The 21,478-nt window shown below is 42.0% G+C and overlaps 1 protein-coding gene across 1 annotated transcript; it reads left to right on the top strand.

Moving 5' to 3' along the window:
* The first annotated feature begins 5,900 nt into the window (after positions 1–5,900).
* LOC132834774 (ornithine decarboxylase antizyme 2-like) lies at positions 5,901–20,651 on the top strand. Its single transcript, XM_060853768.1, is given in 6 exon segments — positions 5,901–6,158; positions 14,603–14,678; positions 14,680–14,760; positions 16,801–16,973; positions 19,002–19,087; positions 20,125–20,651. Coding segments are annotated over 6 exon segments (642 nt in total). The 5' UTR covers positions 5,901–6,060; the 3' UTR covers positions 20,253–20,651.
* Positions 20,652–21,478: the final 827 nt, after the last annotated feature.

Here is a 21,478-nt window from a genome sequence, read left to right as displayed (position 1 = left end):
TCCACATGATGTTGCCTCCATGCCAAGCCACATCAATAATAGCCAAGATGTGGAGGTGCTGGTGTTGGACTGGGGGTGGATAAAGTTAAAACTCACACAACACCAGGTTATAATCCAACAGGATTATTTGAAAGTACAAGCTTTCGGAGTGCTGCTCCCTCGTCAGGTAGCTCCGAAAGCTTGTACCTCCAAATAAACTTATTGGTCTATAACCTGGTCTTGTGTGGTTTTTAACTTCGTACACCAATCATAGACATTGTGATGCTGGTCAGCATGAGGCTGTGCAGGAGCATTCCCAGGGCCCTGTGTCTGAAAGTTAAGGACAATGGGAACAAATAGCTTGCTGAGGATTCCAAGGTTGTAGGGCTGAGTCACGGGGGATAATCAAAGGTCAGCTACCAAGATCTTCCAGCTGGCAGAAGAATGGAAGAGGGAAACCAGTCATAGGTCATGGCAAAAAGTTGCCATAGTCTTCACAAACATAGGGCTGCTGTCTCAATAGAGAGTAACACACACAGACAACTAGAGACAAAAAAAACCTGCAGATGCTGAAACTTAAGTAGACAGACAGAAGGCTGGGAGAACACAGCAAGACAGGCAGCAACAGGAGGTGTAGAACCCTAAATGTTAACTTCTCCAGCCCCTGATGCTGCCTGGCTTGCTGTGTTCTCCCAGCCTCCTGCTTGTCTACACATACACAATTGGCAGAAGTTTAACTTGAGAATCACCATGTCTCAGCCAAGGGGAAACATTGAGAAGGAAAATCCTTCCTGGTAACCTAGCCAATGCAGGAATTGAACCCACACTCTGAGCATCAATCTGTGTCAAAACACCAGCCATCCAGCCAGTTGAGCTAACCACCCTCTCATTGGTTTCAGAGGCTGTCCCTCACCAGGTAGGGGTTGCTAGAGGACAGGCTTTCACCCAGTGCACGAACAGTCTGATAAAGACCCAATTGACTATGTCAATATCTCGAATGGAGAACAAACATTTCCTCCTGATATCTCTTCAGAGGTCAGTAATTCCACGTCGGAGGTCTGTGCAACTTAATCCAGCAGCAATACTCACATTGCTGAGGTTAAGAAGGAGGATGAATGGCCAATGCCAACAGACCCAGATGCATGAGGTCCAGGAGGCTGCAGCTGGGGGTGGGAAAGAAGGGGATGGCACTGTAGGGCTGTTTGCCATGAAAAGATCTGCTGATGGTGTTAGCAATTACATCACTGAGTTGTTACAGCTCAGGAGGCCACCATTTGGCCCGTTGTACCTACACTGGCTCTTCCAGTGAGCACCATCGCCTACAGATTACTGAAAGGCAATGCTGATGTGATTAGGGATGCTGTCACCTCAATCCGGCGCAAGATCTGGCGTTGCAGGTCATCAGGTCATCTGTGACCTCATTAAATGGTTGAGCAGCCTTGTTGGGCTGAATGACCTAGATATGCTCTTATTATAGGCCCATGGATTCATCTCTCCTCAGAATGAAATGGATCATGGATCATGGTTGAGATTTTGGGGTTGGAAGTGGGCAGAACTCATGTCCGTTCATTCTACAGAGGACTGCTTCCCTACAGTGCAAAGACCTTAATGGAGTGCTCACACAGTACTGTTCTTCAGACTTGAGCTGATGAATAGCAAGAAACATTCATAGACCACGTGCTATGACCATCGTCAGCATGAGAGAATATAAACAAGAACAGAAATTGCTGGAAAATCTCAGCAAGTTTGACAGCATCTGTGGAGAGAAAGCAGAGTTAACACTTTGGGTGTTCCAGTGACCCTTCTACAGAACAGGGTGTATCCTTGTTTCTGATTTCAACATCCGCATTTGTTTGGTTTTTATGAGAGAATGTAAATGTAAATGTCTCCTCTTAACATGCAATGGCATTAAAATTGCTAAGTCTACCACCATCCATATCCATGCTGAAATAGAATGGAAAAACCATGTTATCATGTGTGTCTGTGCATAAGTCACTGAAGCACGCGGTGTCCACCAACACCCTGGAGTTGTTCAGGGAGAGTTGGGCGCCGCAGGGAGTGGAGTGCATCATTTCCCCCTCCAACTCTATTTTGATTTAGTCCCTGCCCTCCCCTTCACTGTTTGATCACACAGCATTGCTCTCTTTGATGTGAAGGGCACTGCTTGTCACTGGAAACTCGGTGTTTTCCTATTTTTCCTGGTGGTGGAAATTAAATAAAGATTTGTGCACTTTGTGTCTCTCACTGTGTCTCACACCTGCACACACATACCGTGGGTGCTAGGGAAAAAATAAGCACTACTGCAGTTAGGTAGAATAAAAAAAAGTAAAAAGGAAAAAATAAAAAATAAACAGGAGTGTGTTTGATCACACAGCATTGCTCTCTTTGATGAAAAAAAAGGGAGTGTTGCCGTGGAGGGGGTCATTAAGGCCAACTGCCTGCCCCTCTTCCGCGGTTACGTTAGAGTCCGGGTGTCCTTGGAGAAGGAGCACGCAGTCTCCACCAACACCCTGGAGTTGTTCAGGAAGAGGTGGGCGCCGCAGGGAGTGGAGTGCATCATTTCCCCCTCCAACTCTATTTTGATTTAGTCCCGGCCCTCCCCTTCACTGTTTGATCACACAGCATTGCCGTTTGATGTGAAGGGCACTGCTTGTCACAGGCCACTTGGGTGTTTTCCTATCTTCCTGGTGGTGGAAATTGAATCTCTCACTGTGTCTCACACCTGCACACACACACCATGAGTGCTGGGGAAAAATGAGCCCTACCGCAGTTAGGCGGTAGTGTGGGGGTTTTTAAAAAAAGGGAGTGTTATCCGGAAGATGGGTAGGGGCGGGCTGCCTTAGAGTGGTTGGAAGGTGGGAGGGGTGGGGGCTTGCTGGGTCTATATTGTCTGCACTTTTGTATGTAGCAGTATTGTCTAATATACAAATGTCATTGTCACTGTCTTGTCGTATGTGGAACTGGGATTTGCGGTTTGTCCTCATCTCCCTGTAAAATGGTTGAACAGTAGGGTTTGGGTCCTAGCTTTGCTGCTCCTCTCCCTTGTAAAATTGCTGTCTCTTGTGTACAGCTGTAAATGTTTTCATAAACTGTTTTGTAATTTTATTAATAAAATTTTAAAAAGGGGAGTGTCAACAGGTCCAGGCAGTGGGCCATGGAGGGGGTCGTTAGGGCAAACTGTCTGCCCCTCTTCCGCAGTTACGTTAGAGCCCGGGTGTCCTTGCAGAAGGAGCACGCGGTCTCCACCAACACCCTGGAGTTGTTCAGGGAGAGGTGGGCGCCGCAGGGAGAAGAGTGCATTATTTTACCCTCCAACGAAAAAAAAGGGGAGTGTTGATCACACAGCATTGCCCTTTGATGTGAAGGGCACTGCTTGTCACTGGCCACTTGGGTGTTTCCTTTCTTACTGGTGGTGGAAACTGAATAAAGATTCGTGCACCTTGTGTCTTTCACTGTGTCTCACACCTGCACAGACATAACATGGGTGCTGGGGAATAAAATAAGCACTACCGCAGTTAGGCGGTAGTGTGGGGGTTAAAAAAAAAACAAAAAAAGGGAGCGTCAGAGGATAAGGCCAAGAGATTTGATTGAAGTTTTCAAAATCATGAGGGGTCTGGATAGATTAGACAGGGAGAAACTGTTCTCACTTGTAAATGTGTCAAGAATGAGATGGCACATGTTTAAAGTGATTTGCAAAGGATGTTAAATGCAATGTGTGGGTGGCACAGTGGCTAGCACTGCTGCCTCACAGCGCCTGAGACCCGGGTTCAATTCCTGCCTCAGGCGACTGACTGTGTGGAGTTTGCACGTTCTCCCCGTGTCTGTGTGGGTTTCCTCTGGGTGCTCTGGTTTCCTCCCACAGTAATCTAATCTAAAGGCTTTAACACAACAATACTAGCAGATTAATTGGCCATTCGTTCACCTTATTCAATCTTGGTGGAATTTTGCAGTGTCCAATCTTGCCACAGAATTTAAAGTGTCATTAACCATTTGTTGTGTCCAAGGTGGGTCTCCACAAGAACAACTCAGCTGATCCCACTAGCCTGCCTTTTTCCTATAACCCTGCAATTTTCTTTTCTTTTCAGATATTTGTCCAATTACTTTTGAAGCAACATTTGAATCTACCATAAAAGCAGAAATCACCAGAGAAACTCAGCAGGCTGGCAGTGTCCATGGAGAGAGAAACAACATTAACATTTTGAGTTTATTGACCCTTTGTCAGAATTCCAGAAATTGACTCTGCCTCCTTAGCACGGCATTCTGAATTGAAACTTAGGCTGAATGATTTTTTTTTCCCCATGCTTGCAATTACTCCCTTTGCCATTCACTTTAAACTGGTATCTATGGCTTCCGAACTTTTCTACAAGTGGGAACAGTCTCTGGATATATCCTGCATGATTTTTGAATACCTGTGTAAATGCTTATAACCCTCTCCTCCTTGCCTTAGTAACATATTCAAGTAACTTAAGTACCTCATTGCTGACACTTGTTTTGAATTCATTCATGGAACAGCTGTCTAGGTCAGCATTTATTGTCCATCCTTAATTACCCAATAGACAGCTAAGTGTCTAATAGGAGAAACTGAGGACTGCAGATGGTGGAGAATCAGAATTGAAAAGTGTAGCACTGGAAATGCAGAGCAGGAGAGTCAATGTTTTGGGCATATGTCCTTCATCAGGAATCACAGGGGTAAGAATGGCAAAATTTCTCCTATAAAGGACATTAGTGAGCCAGATAGGTTTCTGTAATAGTAGTTACATGCAATACTGCTTACATCATTCTGAAGATGGTCACTGGCCCTGAAATATTAACTCTGCTTTCTCTCCACAGACACTGTTGGGTTTTTCCCGAACAATTTGATTTTTCTTGTTAAAAATCACACAACACCAGGTTATAATCCAACAGGTTTATTTGGAAGCACTAGCTTTAGGAGCACCAAAAAAGAGAAAATGCTCATTGAGCTTTGGCAAAGGGTTAGACTCGAAATGTCAGCTCTCTTCTCTACTTACAGATGCTGTCAGACTTACTGAGATTTTCCAGCATTTCCTCTCTTTTGCTTTCAGATTCCAGCATCCGCAGTAATTTGCTTTTATCCAGCTTTAGGAGCACTGTTCCTTCAGGTAATTATGAAGGAGCAGTGCTCCGGAAGCTAGTGCTTCCCTGATGGACTATAAGCTGAGTGTTGTATGATTTTTAACTTTTGTACATCCCATTCCAACACCGATGTCGCCAAATCATGATTTTTTTTTTGATTTGGAGATACCAGTGTTGTACACCCCAGTCCAAAGTTAAAAATCACACAACACCAGGTTATAGTCCAACAGGTTTAATTGGAAGCATACCAGCTTTCGGAGCAACACTCCTACGATCAAGCCCTCCACAATCACCTGATGAAGGAGCATCGCTCTGAAAGCTAGTGCTTCCAATTAAACCTGTTGGACTATAACCTGGTGTTGTGTGTTTTTTAACTATGTTTTTTTGTGTGTGACATACATTGGTCCCAGCTCCCTGTACCCCTCTTTCTAAATATCTTTGCTGATTTGGACGAGGAATCATTTTGTGGTGCCATAAGGAGGCAGGAGGACGCTGCATCAATGCAAATAGTATCTTTAAAACCAACATTTAACTTGCAAGCCAACCCAGCAACAATCCTAATCCTGCAGAAACGCAACCTCTTGCTCACTTTCAGTAGCACGGAGACCCCGCCCCCTCGCCTGTCAATCACAGTGCCACTGACGTCACGAGCCCAAACAAAACAATAAACTGATGAGAATTAAACCCAAAACAGACAGCGGGGAAATATATGTTTCATAAAAAGCCGGCGTGGCGCGGCGCCTGCGAGATAAAATAATTTGTCCGTTGTTTTATTTGTTTGTCGGTGCGGCCCATGATGCCCCGCGAGGCTATATAAGCGGGCGGCGGAGGCGCAGCGGCCGCTGAAGGTTCTGGAAGGCGGAGGGAGCGGGTCAGAGCGGACACCGCAGAGTAGGTCCACCGACACTCCGGCCACGGCCCGATGGGAGGGCAACTACTGCTGCCGCTGCCAGCATAACCCAGCGAGCGGGCTCAGTCTGCGGCCGGATGGTGAGGAGCTCCGTCGAACGGATACTCAACAGCCACTACTTCGGAAAAGAAAGAGACAAGAGCCCAGCCGGCAACATGATAAACACGCAGGAGAGGTGAGGGGGGGGCAGGGGGGGGTGGGGGGGGGGGCGCGAGAGGGGGGGGAGGAGGCGCAGGGGAGGTGGAGGGAGGGGAGACCACTGGAGGGGGGGGGGGGGGGGGAAAGAGAGGTGGACGTGGATGCAGAAGGGGGGGGCCACTGGAGAGGGGGTGGGGTGCAGGAGAGGTGAGGGGGAGGGGGATGCAGGAGGGGGAGGAGGTGCAGGGGAGGGTGGGCACTGGAGAGGGGAGGGGGGAGGTGGATGCAGGAGGGGGGGTGCAGGAATGGGTGGGGGACCACTGGGGAGGGGGATGCAGGAGAGGGGGTGTGGGAGGGGGACACAGGAGGGGAGTGCGGGGGGCCACTGGAGAGGTGGTGCAGGTGGCATGGGGGAGGGGGCAATGGGGGGTGGGGAGGTGAGGGAGGAGGGGAATAATAGGAAGGGGGACAACAGGAGGAGAGAGAGTGAAAAAGAAGAATTGTTGGGATGGGGAAAATGTGGCTGTGGCAAAACAGAGGAAAGGGGCATTGGGCTGGTGAGTTGGGAAAATTATGGGGGTGAAAATGGTGGAGTGGGGGATGGAAGAGGGCATTAGCAAAGATGGGTGAGAGACATGGAATGAGGGATCATTGTGGGAAAATGGGGGGAGGAGGAGGGTTCATTGAGAAATGAGGGCACATAGAGGATGGGCATTGGAAGTGGTGGCGGTGGATTAAGGTAGAGAGAATTGGGTGTTGAGTGGAGGAGAAAGGGTCCCTGAGGGAACACATCTGCATGTAGTTCTGTGAAGGATCTGGAATTTACAGACTGAAGCATTTGGAGGTGCAGGAGAGGCAACTTGACTTCTAGACTGTTGTGAGTTTGGACAAGCAGTGGCAATGGTATCTGGCCGACGTGGTTAATAGGATGGGTAGCAGTGGGCTAGCTGCAGTCTAGGGTTTGAGAAGTGACTGGAAGGAAATCACTGGGCGAGTGGGTTGCAGAGATGGGAGAGGACCTGGCTAGGAGTCCAGGTTTGCATGAGAGCGAGAACTGCTTTCTCTAATGAGGGAGCAGAAAATTTGTTATTACAGAATCCCTCTTCAGGAGGGATACAAATGTGAGTGGATGGAGATCCTTAGCTCAATAAGGCCAATTCAAGGCAATGAGTTCCAAGGACTGTGGTGTCAGGATCCATGAGGCAAAAATTCAAGATTAAAGCTGTTTAAGAGTGTTTTAAATGCTCTACAGGAGCTTATTTAGATCTGAAATATCTTATTGACTATATTGAATTAATATTCCTTTGTGTAAAGGCAGTGGAGAAATTGTTGGAAAGGAGATGTTAAAATGCTGTGTAGAAATTTGTATGTGTTAAGTGGCAAGCTCTTCAATAAGATTCCATGATATAGATTCTGTATGTCCAGTGAGATGTTGATTATGACACCTTCTGTCATGTGATGTGTTTTTAATGTTGTAAACATTTGTAGTGTATGCACTTATGGGCGGATACCTCCTTGATGAAGTCTATGCTGGTAGCTTTGCCTGTTTATTTAAAATGGTATGTTTTTCCATATAATGAAAAATACAATAATGCTGTTATTGTACCTTCTAGTGAAAGTATATAAAGGTAGGATTTTAAAATAAGATTTTGATTACATTGACATATTTCAGTCCAAATGACCACTCCATTTAACTACTTAGTTGCTAGTACAATGCAAAATATAGCCTTATTTGCACTGACTTTAGTGAACTGTTTCTGTAGAATAAATTTTCTGGATGCTCACACAAACTGTAGAGATGAAGGTTGTAACTGGAGCAAATGCAGCTGGGTTGTTCAGCTATTGCTCGTAAGAATTGAAGTAAATAGATGTTGGACCTTGAATATTTGATTTGGAATTGTTTGGAAATATTGACTTGATGTCTCATGTTAGACAGTTGTTTTTACGATGATACATTGTAGACATTAGATTTGTAGAAGTTCTTGCCTCATGTAAGAAATTGCTACTTCTCTTGCAGAAAATCTGTGCATTATACCCTTACCAGATACTAATGAACCCACAGCATGTCAGTGTGACATTCTGCATTAAAACACCTCAAATGTAATCTCTATAAAAAAGTGGTTTGTACTGTATAATTCATTGATAATAAATGTGATTTTTGAATCTTGAATATTCCTGTTTGTGATCTGTGCTGCATCCTTCTAAGTGGGTTTTTAATATTTTTTTGTGGGATGTAGACACCACCAGCTAGGCTAAACTGCTGCCTTGAATGCATTCACTCTGGAGTGTGGATACCCAAGTTGTTGGGGAGGGAGTTTTAGGATCCTGATTCAGTAACATTGATAGAATGGTACTGTACTTCTAAGTTGGGCTGGTGTGTGGGGGGACATGCAGGTAGTGGTGTTTCAAAGCATCTGCCCATGGCCTTCTGGATGGCAGCTGAGTGTTTGGGAAGTACTGTTGAAAAAGACTTGGCAAATTGCTTCAGTGTACCTTGTAGATGGTATACACATACTACTGCCAGTGGTAGAAGGGCTGCTCAGTTGGATCTAGCCAGTTTTTCATTGGCCGTATGTTCATCAAGTAACCTTCGTCTGAGCTCGGGGTTGAGATAGATTATCCACTCTGCACTTTCAACTATGCAAAGTTGCAAATTCTTCATCCTGGTCTTTTGCACTTGATCCATTGGCATTCTCACCCATTTATACTTTGTGATGGTCATTACCAATGCCACCCTGGGCATGTGCATCTGTAACATGTAGATTTGCAAAGATGTTTTCAGAATTTTTTTCCTTTTTTGGATTAGCAACAGGTGGTGAGGAAATCAATCTTGCGCTATAACCTCTGTGGCTTGATCAGCAGTACTGTTTGCCGTTCAAGTCCTCCTGCTTAGTACATTGTGTGCCCTTATTACTCTTTGCTTCCAGTTAATTACAGACCAAAAAAACTGCAGATGCTGGAATCCAAAGCAGGCAAACAGGAGGCCAGAAAAACACAGGTAAATATTCGCAAAACATCGACTTCACCTGATGCTGCCTGGCTTGCTATGTTCTTCCAGCCTCCTGCTTCAACACCGGAGTACTGACTCTTCAGCTGGTGGTGGCAGATACTTGCCAGGGAGCTTCCTTCTGCAGGTTTGACCCGATGCCATGAGACCTCAAGGGGTCCGGCTTGTTGACTCCCAGGGCAGTTTCCTCAGTATGCTACAATGCCACTATCTTTGAGGGACGTGGAAGTAATGGTGGCATCTGGAGCTGAGAAGCTGTGGGATCATATGTTAGAAGTAATGTCAGCATGTTGCTTGATTAGCCTTTGGAAAGGCCGACCCAGCTTTGGTGCAAACCGTCAATCTTTGTATGGACAGCTTTTTTTAGGCTTGACGAAGCTGGCTGTGTGACTGGCGCCTACTCCAAAGCTGGTTAGTTTGTCATGTTTCATTCCTGTAATTTTGCATGGTTTCATATAGCTGGCTGAGTGTCTTGCTTGGCCATTTGAGAGAGCATTCTTTTAAGAGTCAACCACAGTGTTATGTGTCTGGAGTCACAGGCAGGTCAGACAAGTTGAGAATTGCAGGTTCTTAAAGGATACTGCTGAACCTGACTGGTTTTGCAACAATCAGCTATGGCTTTGTGGTCACTGTTAGGTTCTTTAATTCCAGATTAATTTTAATTTCCACCATGTAAAGTGAGAAGATTTGAACCTCCTAAGGCCTCTTGATAGCAATAATGGCTCTGGACTTGCAATGCTAAAAGCATTTTGACAGCCAACTGTAAACCTTGGGTTGCAGTTGGTTTCTCACTGGTGCAATCCAGGAGTGTTGTGAACTATTAATTTTATAACCATTCTGAATTACATGAAGCCTGTGAAAAGTAGGATGAGGGCATTGAGCTCTGGCATTCAATTGCATTTCAGTTCTTGCAAATATTCTGGTCAGCTTTCTGCTAGCTCAAAGATTTGTGTTTGGCAGCTGATGCATTAATTAGAAGTAAATAGTGTGGATTATTTTGGAAGCCAGAATCTGATCTAGATTTTAACATAGGCAAAATAAATGAGGTGGTTAGGGAGAAGTTGTAGGAGGAACAATTTTGTGTAATGTCAAAAGAGTAAATGTTAAAAGTTGAATTTATTTTATTGTAAACAAAGTAGACAGGCCTCATTGAATGCTGACAATTTTGACTTCTTACCACAAATTAAGTGAAATGGCTACTTTTAGGTTTGTTAAGTTTGAAATTTATGATCTCAATGTAACTGGTTTAAGATTGCAATTATTTACTGTTCACTGCACAATATTAATATCAATCAGATGAGCCAAAGTTGAAGAAATTCTAGAGAAACCTCTAAAGGTTTGGGAATATGAATTGAAGAAGAGTAGTTTCTGTAACTCTGGACTCTTTGGCTTTGGTATCCAAAAGCATATTGACCTGGGCAACAAGTATGATCCTAGTATTGGAATTTATTGTCTGGATTTCTGTGGCCATTGGATGGCTTGGTTTTAGCATTTCTGATTTTAAAAAGGTGAAAATGTGGCGCATTGGTTCAAAACATAAGATTTCTAAGGAAGAATTGTTGAGGTGGTTTCAGCAAAAATGTAATGGCATCCTCCTGACACATGAAAAAGCATTTAAAGTCAATTTGTAACGGTAAAACGTTATTGATTCATGGGTTGTGGGTGCCAATTGTCTGGCCCACCATTTGTTGCTCATTCCCAATTGTTCACAAGGCAGTTAGGTCAACCACACTGGTGTGGGTCTGGAGTCACATGTGGACCAGACCAGGTAAGGACTGCAGATTGCCTTCTCTAAAGGTGTTTTTCTAACAACTGGCACTGATCCCAGTCATTTAGTGATTAAAACTTCATGGATTTTAAAATATTTGACAGTAATTTAATTATTAAAATATGCAGAGTAATTTTTATTCTTGCAGCTGGCTTCTCACACAAGGCCAGATCGTATTAAATGTTACTCAGTATGTGCTGAGTGTCTGCTGTTAAAGGCCTGCAGAGACGTGTCATTGATTTTGCTTGACAGTCTTGTGTATATTGACTTCAAATTGTTGGAGGAAGTAGCAGCTGCAGATGATGCAACTCACCAGCGCAAAGCCATTGCTGCATTGCAGGAAGTGAGTTTGCAGATTCTTAGCACTGTTTTGTCTACTGACAGTCGTCCTCTTTCTAGCTAGAACTTTATCACTACTGTAATGGGTTGTAAACTCTCATTGTTGACTGAGGCATCTTTAAATGTCAAAGTTTCAGGTAGCTTTTCAAAGAACTGTTTACAGTCAGAAATGCTAATAGCTAGTTTCCCTATCTCTACAAGTATAGTTGCTTTTGGCCTGTCTATTTTAAAGGCAGTTTAATTTTGATATCATTGTACGTCATGAAGTAGCATTAGACAGCACTGTTATCAGCAGCTCCTCTTTTTATTTGGTTATTGATATCACTCTCAACTCTGAGCCACAGAAATTGCAAGTTCCAAGGCTTGAGCACAATAGTAAAGACTGATGCACCAACACAGTACTGAGGATGTGTTGTTTGGCTGAATGTGCCTCCCTTGAATTTGATTTTAAATAGAGGCCTCTCAGCAAAATGTAGATGATTTTGTGGCATTACTTTGAGACATAGTTATCCCTGATGCCCTAGTCAATATTCATTGGTCAGTCAACAGCATAAACAATAAATTTAAATGGTGACAATGCCATTGCTGTACATGGGTTATTGCTGTGTGTAAACTAGCTGTCTTCATTCTTACATTGAGAATAACTATGCTGCAGAAAACATTTAGTGCTTTGTGACTTCTGCTATGGAAGTTAATATAAGTGCTGATATGTTGTATCCATCCATTTCATTTGATAGCTGCCACAGGTTTGGAAGGTGCTATAAAGAGGCAGTGCATTTTGTACGAGGTACGTGTTGACAGTTAGGGGGGCTTCTAAGCTGCAATTGAGAGGTGTAAATGTTGACCCTTATCAACTGGAATTGTAGCAAAACATTCCCATTTCTTCTCCCGTTGACAGGTTGCTCATTGTTGAAGCAGCTGAAAGTACTGAAGCCTGGATCACCTCCCCAAACACTTTTTTATAAAAAGAACATCTGTGTGCTTCAATTAAAAGTTTACTTGTGCATCACGATTCATCGGATGCTGTCAGATGTGATGTTGAACTGTGTCACACCATAACACAGGAAGCCTGCTGCACAGAACTCAAACATTGTGGCTTTTAATTTCTACACATTGTAGGTGTGCTTGTTGGATATCCATGTTTTCTTACAATTCTGAATTCTACAAAGCACAATTGGATTGTCACCTATTTTCTTGAAGTAATGTAATTGTTCCATCAAAGACTGTAGGCTAATGTGGGACTACTGTCTCCCACCAAGTGCCTGCAATATTTGAGTCAGGCAGCTGTCTCATTAGATGTTGCACTTTGTTTTAATGGTCTTAATTAGACATCCTCATCCTTATCTACTGGAAGTTCAGTTCCAGCTCTCCCATCGCCATGGTAATCTTTGTATCTGCTGCTGTGGAAATTTCAGTTAAATTGTTTTAAACAGAATGATTTAGTGCCCCCCCCCCCCGAGCTCTGCACAGCCTCCCAGGTCACTGGTTGGCATCAGTTAAACTAGTGTAGTTCTTGACTTGATCCCAGTGTACTTTATGTAATAAACAATGTTGAGAAAATGTGACTTTTTTTAAAGGCTTTGTATTCAGGTGTAAAGTGATAATTAACAGGAACTGTGAATGAAATATCTCAAGGTGTTTATCCTGCAGCATAGGAAGTTCTAATGTTCTGTCTGAAAGTGTTTTAACTGGGGTGGAGGTGGCACAACCATAGTGGTTGTGTCATAGACTGGTTAAACAACATGAGATGTGGATTTGAATTCCAGCCTGGCAAATGAATCTTAATTCAGATTTTTACACCTAGAACCAAAACTAGTCTAATGGCTACCATGTAACTACATTTCAAAAAACCCATCTGGTTCACTAATGTCCTTTTTAAGGAAGGAAGCCTGTCATGCTTAGTAACTTTCATGTGACTTCAGACCCACAACAGTTTGGATGAAACAACTGCCTTCAGCAAATAGGGAAGGGCAACAAAAGATGGCCTAGCCAGTGATGCACACATTCTGTGGTTGAATTTAAAACCAACCTAGTCATTGACTTCATTATTCTAGAAGCAGTGGTCTTTGTACCTCAAGTGCTTCATTTGAGAAGTACTTTGACAATTGTGAGAACATAAGATGTCCTTTCCCTCTTTTCACTCTGATCAGTATTTGATCACAACATTTTTTTAGGGAATGCTAGCTTTATCTGAATCAATCCATGAATCATTTAGTTTGTGCTTTAGGATTGATTCCTACTGCTCACGCCTCCTTGTTGCTACTTCATCCACGGAATGAAAGAAAAATAATTTCAGTAGATACGAAGTTTGTTTTTTAAATTTCAGTTGTGTAGTAAGTTAGTCATAGTGTATGGTGCATGAAAACAATTCATCTGTTTTGTGGATTAATCTATTTTAGGATAGTTTTCCATATGATGTGGCACTTAGTTCACTTGCCATGCATAAATTCACCTAACTTGTAAATGCACAGTTGGGGATTATGTCATTGGCATATGTGGTACAAAATGTTTTAGCCGATAAACTATTTTGTTAACTAGCAAGCTCGCAATTTTACCATTCAAGATACTCAAACTGATCTAATGATATGATGAAGTAAACTTAATTTGCATGTCTAATCATAAAACGTATTTATAAATGTCTGAAACACTTCACTGGAGTGTTAAAAGCCATAAAAATAAATTGAGGCAGCTGGTCAAAAACATGCTCATTATTTCCACAGAATAAGCTGACTGCCTGATTGTAGAACTTGTAGACATCTACAGGCTAATTCAGTCTCCCAATTGCCTTTGGCACGTTGCTATGGAATTTACCCCGAAAGTGCAGGTGAAGCAGTAGAGGTCAAGTGGGGCAGCCTTGCAGTGACAAAGTCAGCAGTGCTACTTCAAATTTCAGTGTGGGAAGGGTGGACAGTGTCACTGGTGCCAAAAGGTCATCTGACACAAGTGTAATCAGTTATGCAGGTAGCAGGAATATTCTGTGCCATGATCCCAGTTTTCACAGAATGCTTAATAGGATCATTCACTCCTTTCAAAAGGAGAGGCTGACTCTGTTCTATTTGCCAGAGAGCTTTCCATTTTTCTGACTAGCACTCAATGAGCTGAAATTTAAAGTTAACAATCTTTAAGACAATTCAAAGTTTGAGCCTTTTTTAAGCATGATAATATAATTCAACCGATTCTCAGTGGAGATGCCATGAGGTTTAATGTTTTTCTTAAATCTCTTGGTGAAAGGCATGTGTTCTCACAAGAAGGAAGTGTTGATGTATTGAACGGTGGCTTCTGGTTCAAAGCATTTGTTAATCTGTATTTCTTTTGATTGTGACTTCCTCCGAGCCTTAAAATTGTTTTCTTTTGTGTTTGCTTACAGTAATATTCCTTCCTTGAGTGGTACATCTCAGCAGCAGTACTGCAGGCACCTCAGTCCAGGGCCTCTGTGGTGTTCCTGATGCCCCTCACCCATCAGTGAAGATCCCGGGTGGGCGAGGGAATGGAAGGGATCACACTCTTACAGCTCTCTTACATGCGGTAAGATATTTATTTTGTTCCCTTTTGTGAAGGCTACATTCTGCATACTGCTGTTAATGCAAACACAAGTGGTCAGTGAACTAAAAACACTAAACAATTCCTTCCTGTTTGCCTACATGGAATTGAAGTGTGTGCAATATTTTTTTGGAATCCAGACCTCAAAGATGGCTGCCAAAAAATAAAATTGGCTTCACCTTCTGCTCAGATTTAACTTGGATAGTTGATAACCATTTGACGCCATTTTTCATACTGAAGTGGTATGGCTGATTGTAGTTTTGAATGTTGTTTTTCATTAGGATAGAATTTGTAGGAGACTCGGGTGATGATATTGAACATCATACGTGTTCTAATGGGCTCTTATCTACCTTGTCAAAATTATTGACAGCAATCATGGGGAATTTCCTTTTTCTTTGGGAACGAGGGGAGAGTTGAAGTTTCAAGTGCTTCAAAAAAATGTGTGCAGGAAAAAAGTGGCATTTCAGTGGAAAGTTTAAAACTTTGGGATAATTAATATCTTTCTTTCAACCAACTATCAAATCTTTGTTCTTTCCTCTCTTCACCCTGTACCTGACAGTCTACCTGTTGTATCACTAACTTGTTCCAGTACCTGTTGAAAAATCATTGACCTGAAACAGTAACTGTTTGCCTCACTAGAGACTGCTTGGCCAGTGTTTCCACTATTTTTTTTTTCAGGAGACCACCATTTGCAGAATTTGTTTTCATAAATGTGCAGGACAGATGCTTGCAGGATGTGGTGTCAAAGTACTTGGCTGACCTCTGTTCTATGGGCATTTTACAAGTGAAATAGCCGTATAGGTATTGGTTGCACAGGTTTTCTTGGCCAGGCAACAGGCATTTGTCCCTGTTTTCCTTCGAGAGTGATGTGGCAGGATGGAGAATGCAGTAAATAATTTGAACCAGAAAGTGCTGAAGCTTTGAAATCATATAGCCAGTTATTGTTTTTAAAATATTCAAATTTATTTCCCAAGTCTTCCTTACCCCTTTTAAGTGTGTGTTTTAGTGTGGCAGATATGTTGAAATGTAGGGAGAGTTAAACATCTTACAACTTGTCTAAAGTTAAACATTCTTAATGTGCAACACAAGCACAATACCAATATTTCCTTCTACACACGTTCTGAGTTGCCAGTCTTTCAAGTCCCATCAAAACATACATTAGAATTTGGAAGATCCTGGCACAGACCTAGAGAAAAGGGGATGCAGGGAAAAATTTGCAGTGAGGGAAATGATCAAATGACAAGCTAATACTAATTAAAACATAACTCCCAGATGAGGTCTAAATGGTTATAACATAATCGAGAAAAACTTAGTGGCCCAAGAACAAAGATGGTTAGACCCTTCCATTTGCCTTCATTAGCAACACCAAGTATCAAAGAGGAAGTGATAAAGGCAGGTGAGATCTAAACTCTTGCTGTCAAGTGCTGACACCTACACTAGAACTCAGCCAAATTTATTTTCCAATGTTCAATGATTCCATTTGAATCCTTTAATCAACGTCACCCTGGGGACAGTGGAAAACATTGCAACAAAGCAGTATAGAAACCTTTCTGTGACTGTTAGAGTTCCCATATTATGGACTAACAATCAATATTTATATTGAAACCTGTATCAAAAGCACAAAATATTTTGGACTGGTTTTAACCCAGCTCTTATTTCCAGTGTTAGAAGACTGAGTGCAGCCATTCTTCCCATCCCTGTTTGCTTGTCATAGAATCTCTACAGTGTGGAAACAGGCTATTCGGCCCAACAAGTGCCGAAGGGTGGGAGGAAAGTGATTTGAACTGATGGAGGGCTATTGATTAGGTAGGCGAGGAGCACAGCACTAAATATCTATCTAGACAAGTTTAAATTACTTAGTTTAAAATCACTAAAAGGCTGACTAATATCTGCATCTGTAAACCCTGATCATTGTGATTTAACAGTTGTGCTTAGCCCTGTTTGGCTTTCACCGTGGGTTGGACATGTCGAGTAGTAGCCATTTTCAGGTCGTCTGTTTCAATTGGCACCTCCTTCTACTTGCAGGATGAGAAGCTAACTGTAACGCAAGAGCTACCAGTGAATGGAAAGCAGCGCATTATCCATTTTCGGTACAAGTTAACAGACTCTAAGGTATCTGAATGGGATGCACTTTCCTCTGAGAAGAGTCTGTTTGTGGAAATTCCTAATGGTCTTTTGGCAGAAGGAAGCAAAGAAGGGTGAGTAACTTGAAAGCTATTGGCACATGCTCCTAAGCTTTCCTTACGTTTTTGTTCTGAACAACATTTCCTTTTCCAATTCAGCTTTAAGTACTATTGGATCATAAGTAAAGACTTGAGAGAGGGGAGGCTTGAGCAATTATTTAGTACTGAAACAAAATCCAAATTGCTGAGAGCAAGGTGTTGTGGTATGCATATTTGAATAGAATGAGTTTTAGGTATAATAATAGGAATGTCTGTTAGGCAACATACCTTTAAGGTGAAAGGGGGAAAGTTTTTTAAAGGGGCTATGCAAGGACAGCTTTTGAGGGTGGTAAGTCCCTGGAATGCACTGCCATAGTGGCAGCTATGAAAGCAAAATTTGAGGCATTTTGACTGAAATGAGTGGGCAGATGGGGTTACTTTACAATAGCATCATGGCCAGACCAATCTAGTGGGGCAAAAGACCTGTTCCTATGCTGTACTGTTCTATGTATGAATCTTCTGTTCAGGACAGCAAACTGTGCAAAAGTCCAGTGTTGTGTGCCTGAGGCTTCTTGCTTTGAATCATTTCAGTGGGTATTGGAATGCTGGGTATAAGCATTTAGTTTGCTGTCTGGCTGTGGGGCAGACTTTTACATGAACCTTCTTGAGTTTGAGAAACTGCTTACACTAATTTGCATGTTTCCTAATGAAATCCAAAATGTTTGCATTTAGCAGCATTCAATGTTTTCTTTTTTAGAAAAACACGTTAGTGGTGCATGTTGTCGATAATTTTGATCATTTTTGTTCTTATTTCTGTGCACAGCAAAGTTTTGCTGACAATACAGTTGATATACATTCAATCTACTGTTAGTGAACACTGCTTAAGATTCCATATTGTGAAATGTCCTTTCTGTCCTGAATTGTCCTTTTTAAAAAAAAATCTTCAATACCTTGTATGATATTGCTCCCTTAAATGTTTTCATTCTTGAAACTTATTGGATTCCATTTGGTTCCATATGGAGCTGTTCATTCCCAGAATTACCCTGTGACTAAGTTCACCTTTTTAACTTCAGTCTTTCACTATTCTTTGGCAGCAGCGTCCCAACATCCATCCCATGTTCAAACACAGTGAATCCACCTGTTAATTCACTGTTCCATTTTACATGGGAAATACCTAAAAATGAAACTGTTTTGCGTGTGACTCTCAAACCAATGTGCAATTTGAGTGGAACTTCCTTTGACTATTACTTGACCCAATAACTTGGAATGTAAGAGCAGTGCTGCCTCTCACTCTCTCACTCTCTCACACTCTCACACTCTCACACTCTCACACTCTCACACTCTCACACTCTCACACTCTCACACTCTCACACTCTCACACTCTCACACTCTCACACTCTCACACTCTCACACTCTCACACTCTCACACTCTCACACTCTCACACTCTCACACTCTCACACTCTCACACTCTCACACTCTCACACTCTCACACTCTCACCCTCCCCCAAAATGTGGTATCAGTGCTTCAGGAAAGAAACATTAATCATCACCCTTGTGTTATCTAACCTTCACTATCTTGGAGCATTTGTGTTATCAGTGACATAAAATTTCCCTCTGGCCACTTCTGGATTCACTCCTGAATTTTCTTTTGTGCCTTAGTTAACCCATTTTACCCATTATGTTCTTGTTTTCTTGGTGCTGTCATTCCTCAACTTTCAATAATTTCATCATAAACAAAGTCAGTAAATTAGGGATGCTGGGGTTCGAACAATAATCCCTCAGTATGTTGCTGCACCAAGTCCCGTTTTGTTTCCTGCTGGACTAAGTTCCTTGTTTGGGCTCTTGCCTCTAGGACAGGTCAGACTTGAACCAGACGTTATAGTCCAGAGGTAGAGACACTGACACTGTTACTAGACCTTTCATTGTGTGCGTAATCTTTGTGGTTATATAATCTTCCTTGTATTAATTCTTGACCTGCATGTTTAACTTGAAATAAGGGCAGATGTTGGTTTGACTGAACAAATTACTATTCCATTGGGCTGACTGTTATTTTAATATGGCAGGTTAACAGCACTGCTAGAATTTGCTGAGGAGAAACTGAAGGTGGAATATGTATTTGTCTGCTTCTACAAAAACAGAGAGGATCGAGGTAAGAACTTTGTGCACTGCTTGCAATTCTACCATGGATTCCGTTCTAGTTCAGTCTGGATGCAAGGCCACTTCCAAGCATTAAACATGCTGATCCACTTCCAACTGCAACCCTCAGTTGAAAAGACAACTCCAGGGAAAATACTTCCCCCTTCAGTCTTCTCCAAACTGAATTGGTACATTCGGGTAATATTCCTTTACTAAAAGCTTGGTGGCTTAATTATCTGGCCCTTCTTTGATAAGTTGCTGCAGTCTCCAACAGTGTGTGATGGTCCACTTGGATTTCCAAGTGCTGCTGAGCTGTATAGTGTCAGAAACAACACCACTAGAATCATTCCACTCCCTTTTGTGGTGTTCCCAGACATGGCAGATTTCAGCCTGGCTTGATGTTGCATTTGCTGTTTGTTCTCATGCCTCTCAAGGAACAGTATCTGAGTGAGAGGAGTATCAAACCAAGATCAGCTATTGACTACTCTTGTTAAAATGCTAATACAAGGAATTAATGTTCTCTGCCAGTTGCAGATTTAAAAATCCAGACTGTTGATAAAATGCATGGACCATTTTCTCAGTGATTTAGTGTAATCCCCATACAATGTGAATCTGTAAAGGCATTTGGGTAACAGTTACTGGTTATCCAGAGTATAAATATATACTGAGCATTCTGTTGATTGAGATTTTCTCCATTGGAAAGCCATTAGGTTGAAAACTAAGTACGTATCTTGTGGCATACAACCAGATCAGTTTCAGTTAATAATAAGGCTCTAGATTCATTACTGTACTGAAAGTTTATTATCGGTGAAAAGTTCACTTCATTTTTAGGACTCTGAAATTACAGCAGCAAGTTGGACTGAACCAAAAGTGAGAATGGAGGGTGTAGTGAAGGAAAACTGCTGGCTCATTTTCTGAAACAACAAAGTACATGATTTGAATTCTGTAAAATGCTTTGGTCGATAAACTACTAGTCACCTGATACAAGTAGGTAACTGGTGAAAGTATGTTAACTGATGTTGGATTCTGTTTTTTTTTCTATCTGGACAGCCTTGCTTCTGAGGACATTCAGCTTCATGGGCTTTGAGATTGTGAGACCAGGCCATCCCTCGGTTCCAGCTCGGCCTGATGTGCTGTTCATGGTGTACTCCATTGACCAGTCTTCATCTGAGGAGTAGCCACCACATCAAGGGACACTTTACTGTTTCCCACTTTTTAATTGTAGCTCTGGTGGGAGGGGGTAGTCCTTAGTATAAATGCTGTGTAATACCCATAGCTATGGCCTGTAAAAGGTGCAGATTTTCATTGTCTTTTGCGTAAGCAAAATTTGATCATCTTGCCTAGATGTTCTTTAGGCAATCTGGGCTGAATTCAGCTTCATAGATTGATACTGAGCAGGAATAGTTTGTCTCGAATTACAAATTCGTCAAGGTTTTTTTTTGTCATTTGTTTCTTGAACTGTGTGACTATTTGTCATTGCTGTTTACAGAAAATGTTAAGCCTGTGAATTCATTTCACGTTGTGTTTTTATGTAACTTCTAGAAAGCTGTTTAAAAAATTAAAGTATTTCAAATTTACCCTGTGTTGAATAGTTTTTCTGGGAAGATGTTTTTTGCCTGATTTGATACACCACCCAGAGTCACAAAAGCAGTTCTTCCCTCAATTGCTTTCCAGAATTTTACAACAATGGATATGTCCAGTCGTCCATTAGGGTTGTGCTCTTTTCCCAAATGTGCCTTCATCTCTCCTCATTTAAATGTTTTTTTGTTCAAGTAATTCAGATTATCTAAGTAAATCTGGATTCTGAATAGTCAGGTGTACTGAAGAAGGGTCTTCTCCACCTCCTGATGCTGCCTGGCTTGCTGTGTTCTTCCATCCTCCTGCCTGTCTATTTTGGGCAGGATTCCAGCATCTACAGTTTAATTTTGTCTTTAATTCTGTTATAACTGTCCTCTTTATCAATTCAGCTTCTGTTCATAAGTGATCTTCCAGTCATTTGGACTGCTGCAACCAATACATTATTATATTCTAATGATATCAAAGCTTTATACATGATAAACTTACTTTGAAATCTGACTCTCGATGTTAAGAGGTTGTAACATCTGCATTTGTCATTACATCTCAACAGTAAGCACAGGTACTGTAGGGATGATTCATTGTATAAGCTTGAGTGGTTCAGAATAAAAGGCTTGCATTTAAAATGTTTAAGCAGAATCTCTCAGCAGACATTCACAAAAAGTATAATCATGTTTTAATCTCCAGGTAAACTCCAGGCTCATTCCTTTTGAAGAAATACACAGGCTGGTATGAAGATTTTCTTCTGGTCTGAAGCAAGGAGCACAAAGTTGATGTCCTCTGCTTTGGCAGCAAGAATAGAAAAGCGATATTTAATTATTGACTACAG

This window comes from Hemiscyllium ocellatum, chromosome 42 (genome assembly GCF_020745735.1).
Source record: "Hemiscyllium ocellatum isolate sHemOce1 chromosome 42, sHemOce1.pat.X.cur, whole genome shotgun sequence".
NCBI lineage: Eukaryota > Metazoa > Chordata > Chondrichthyes > Orectolobiformes > Hemiscylliidae > Hemiscyllium > Hemiscyllium ocellatum.
Note: the sequence above shows the minus strand (reverse complement) of the source record. Positions and strands in the feature narration are given on the sequence as shown.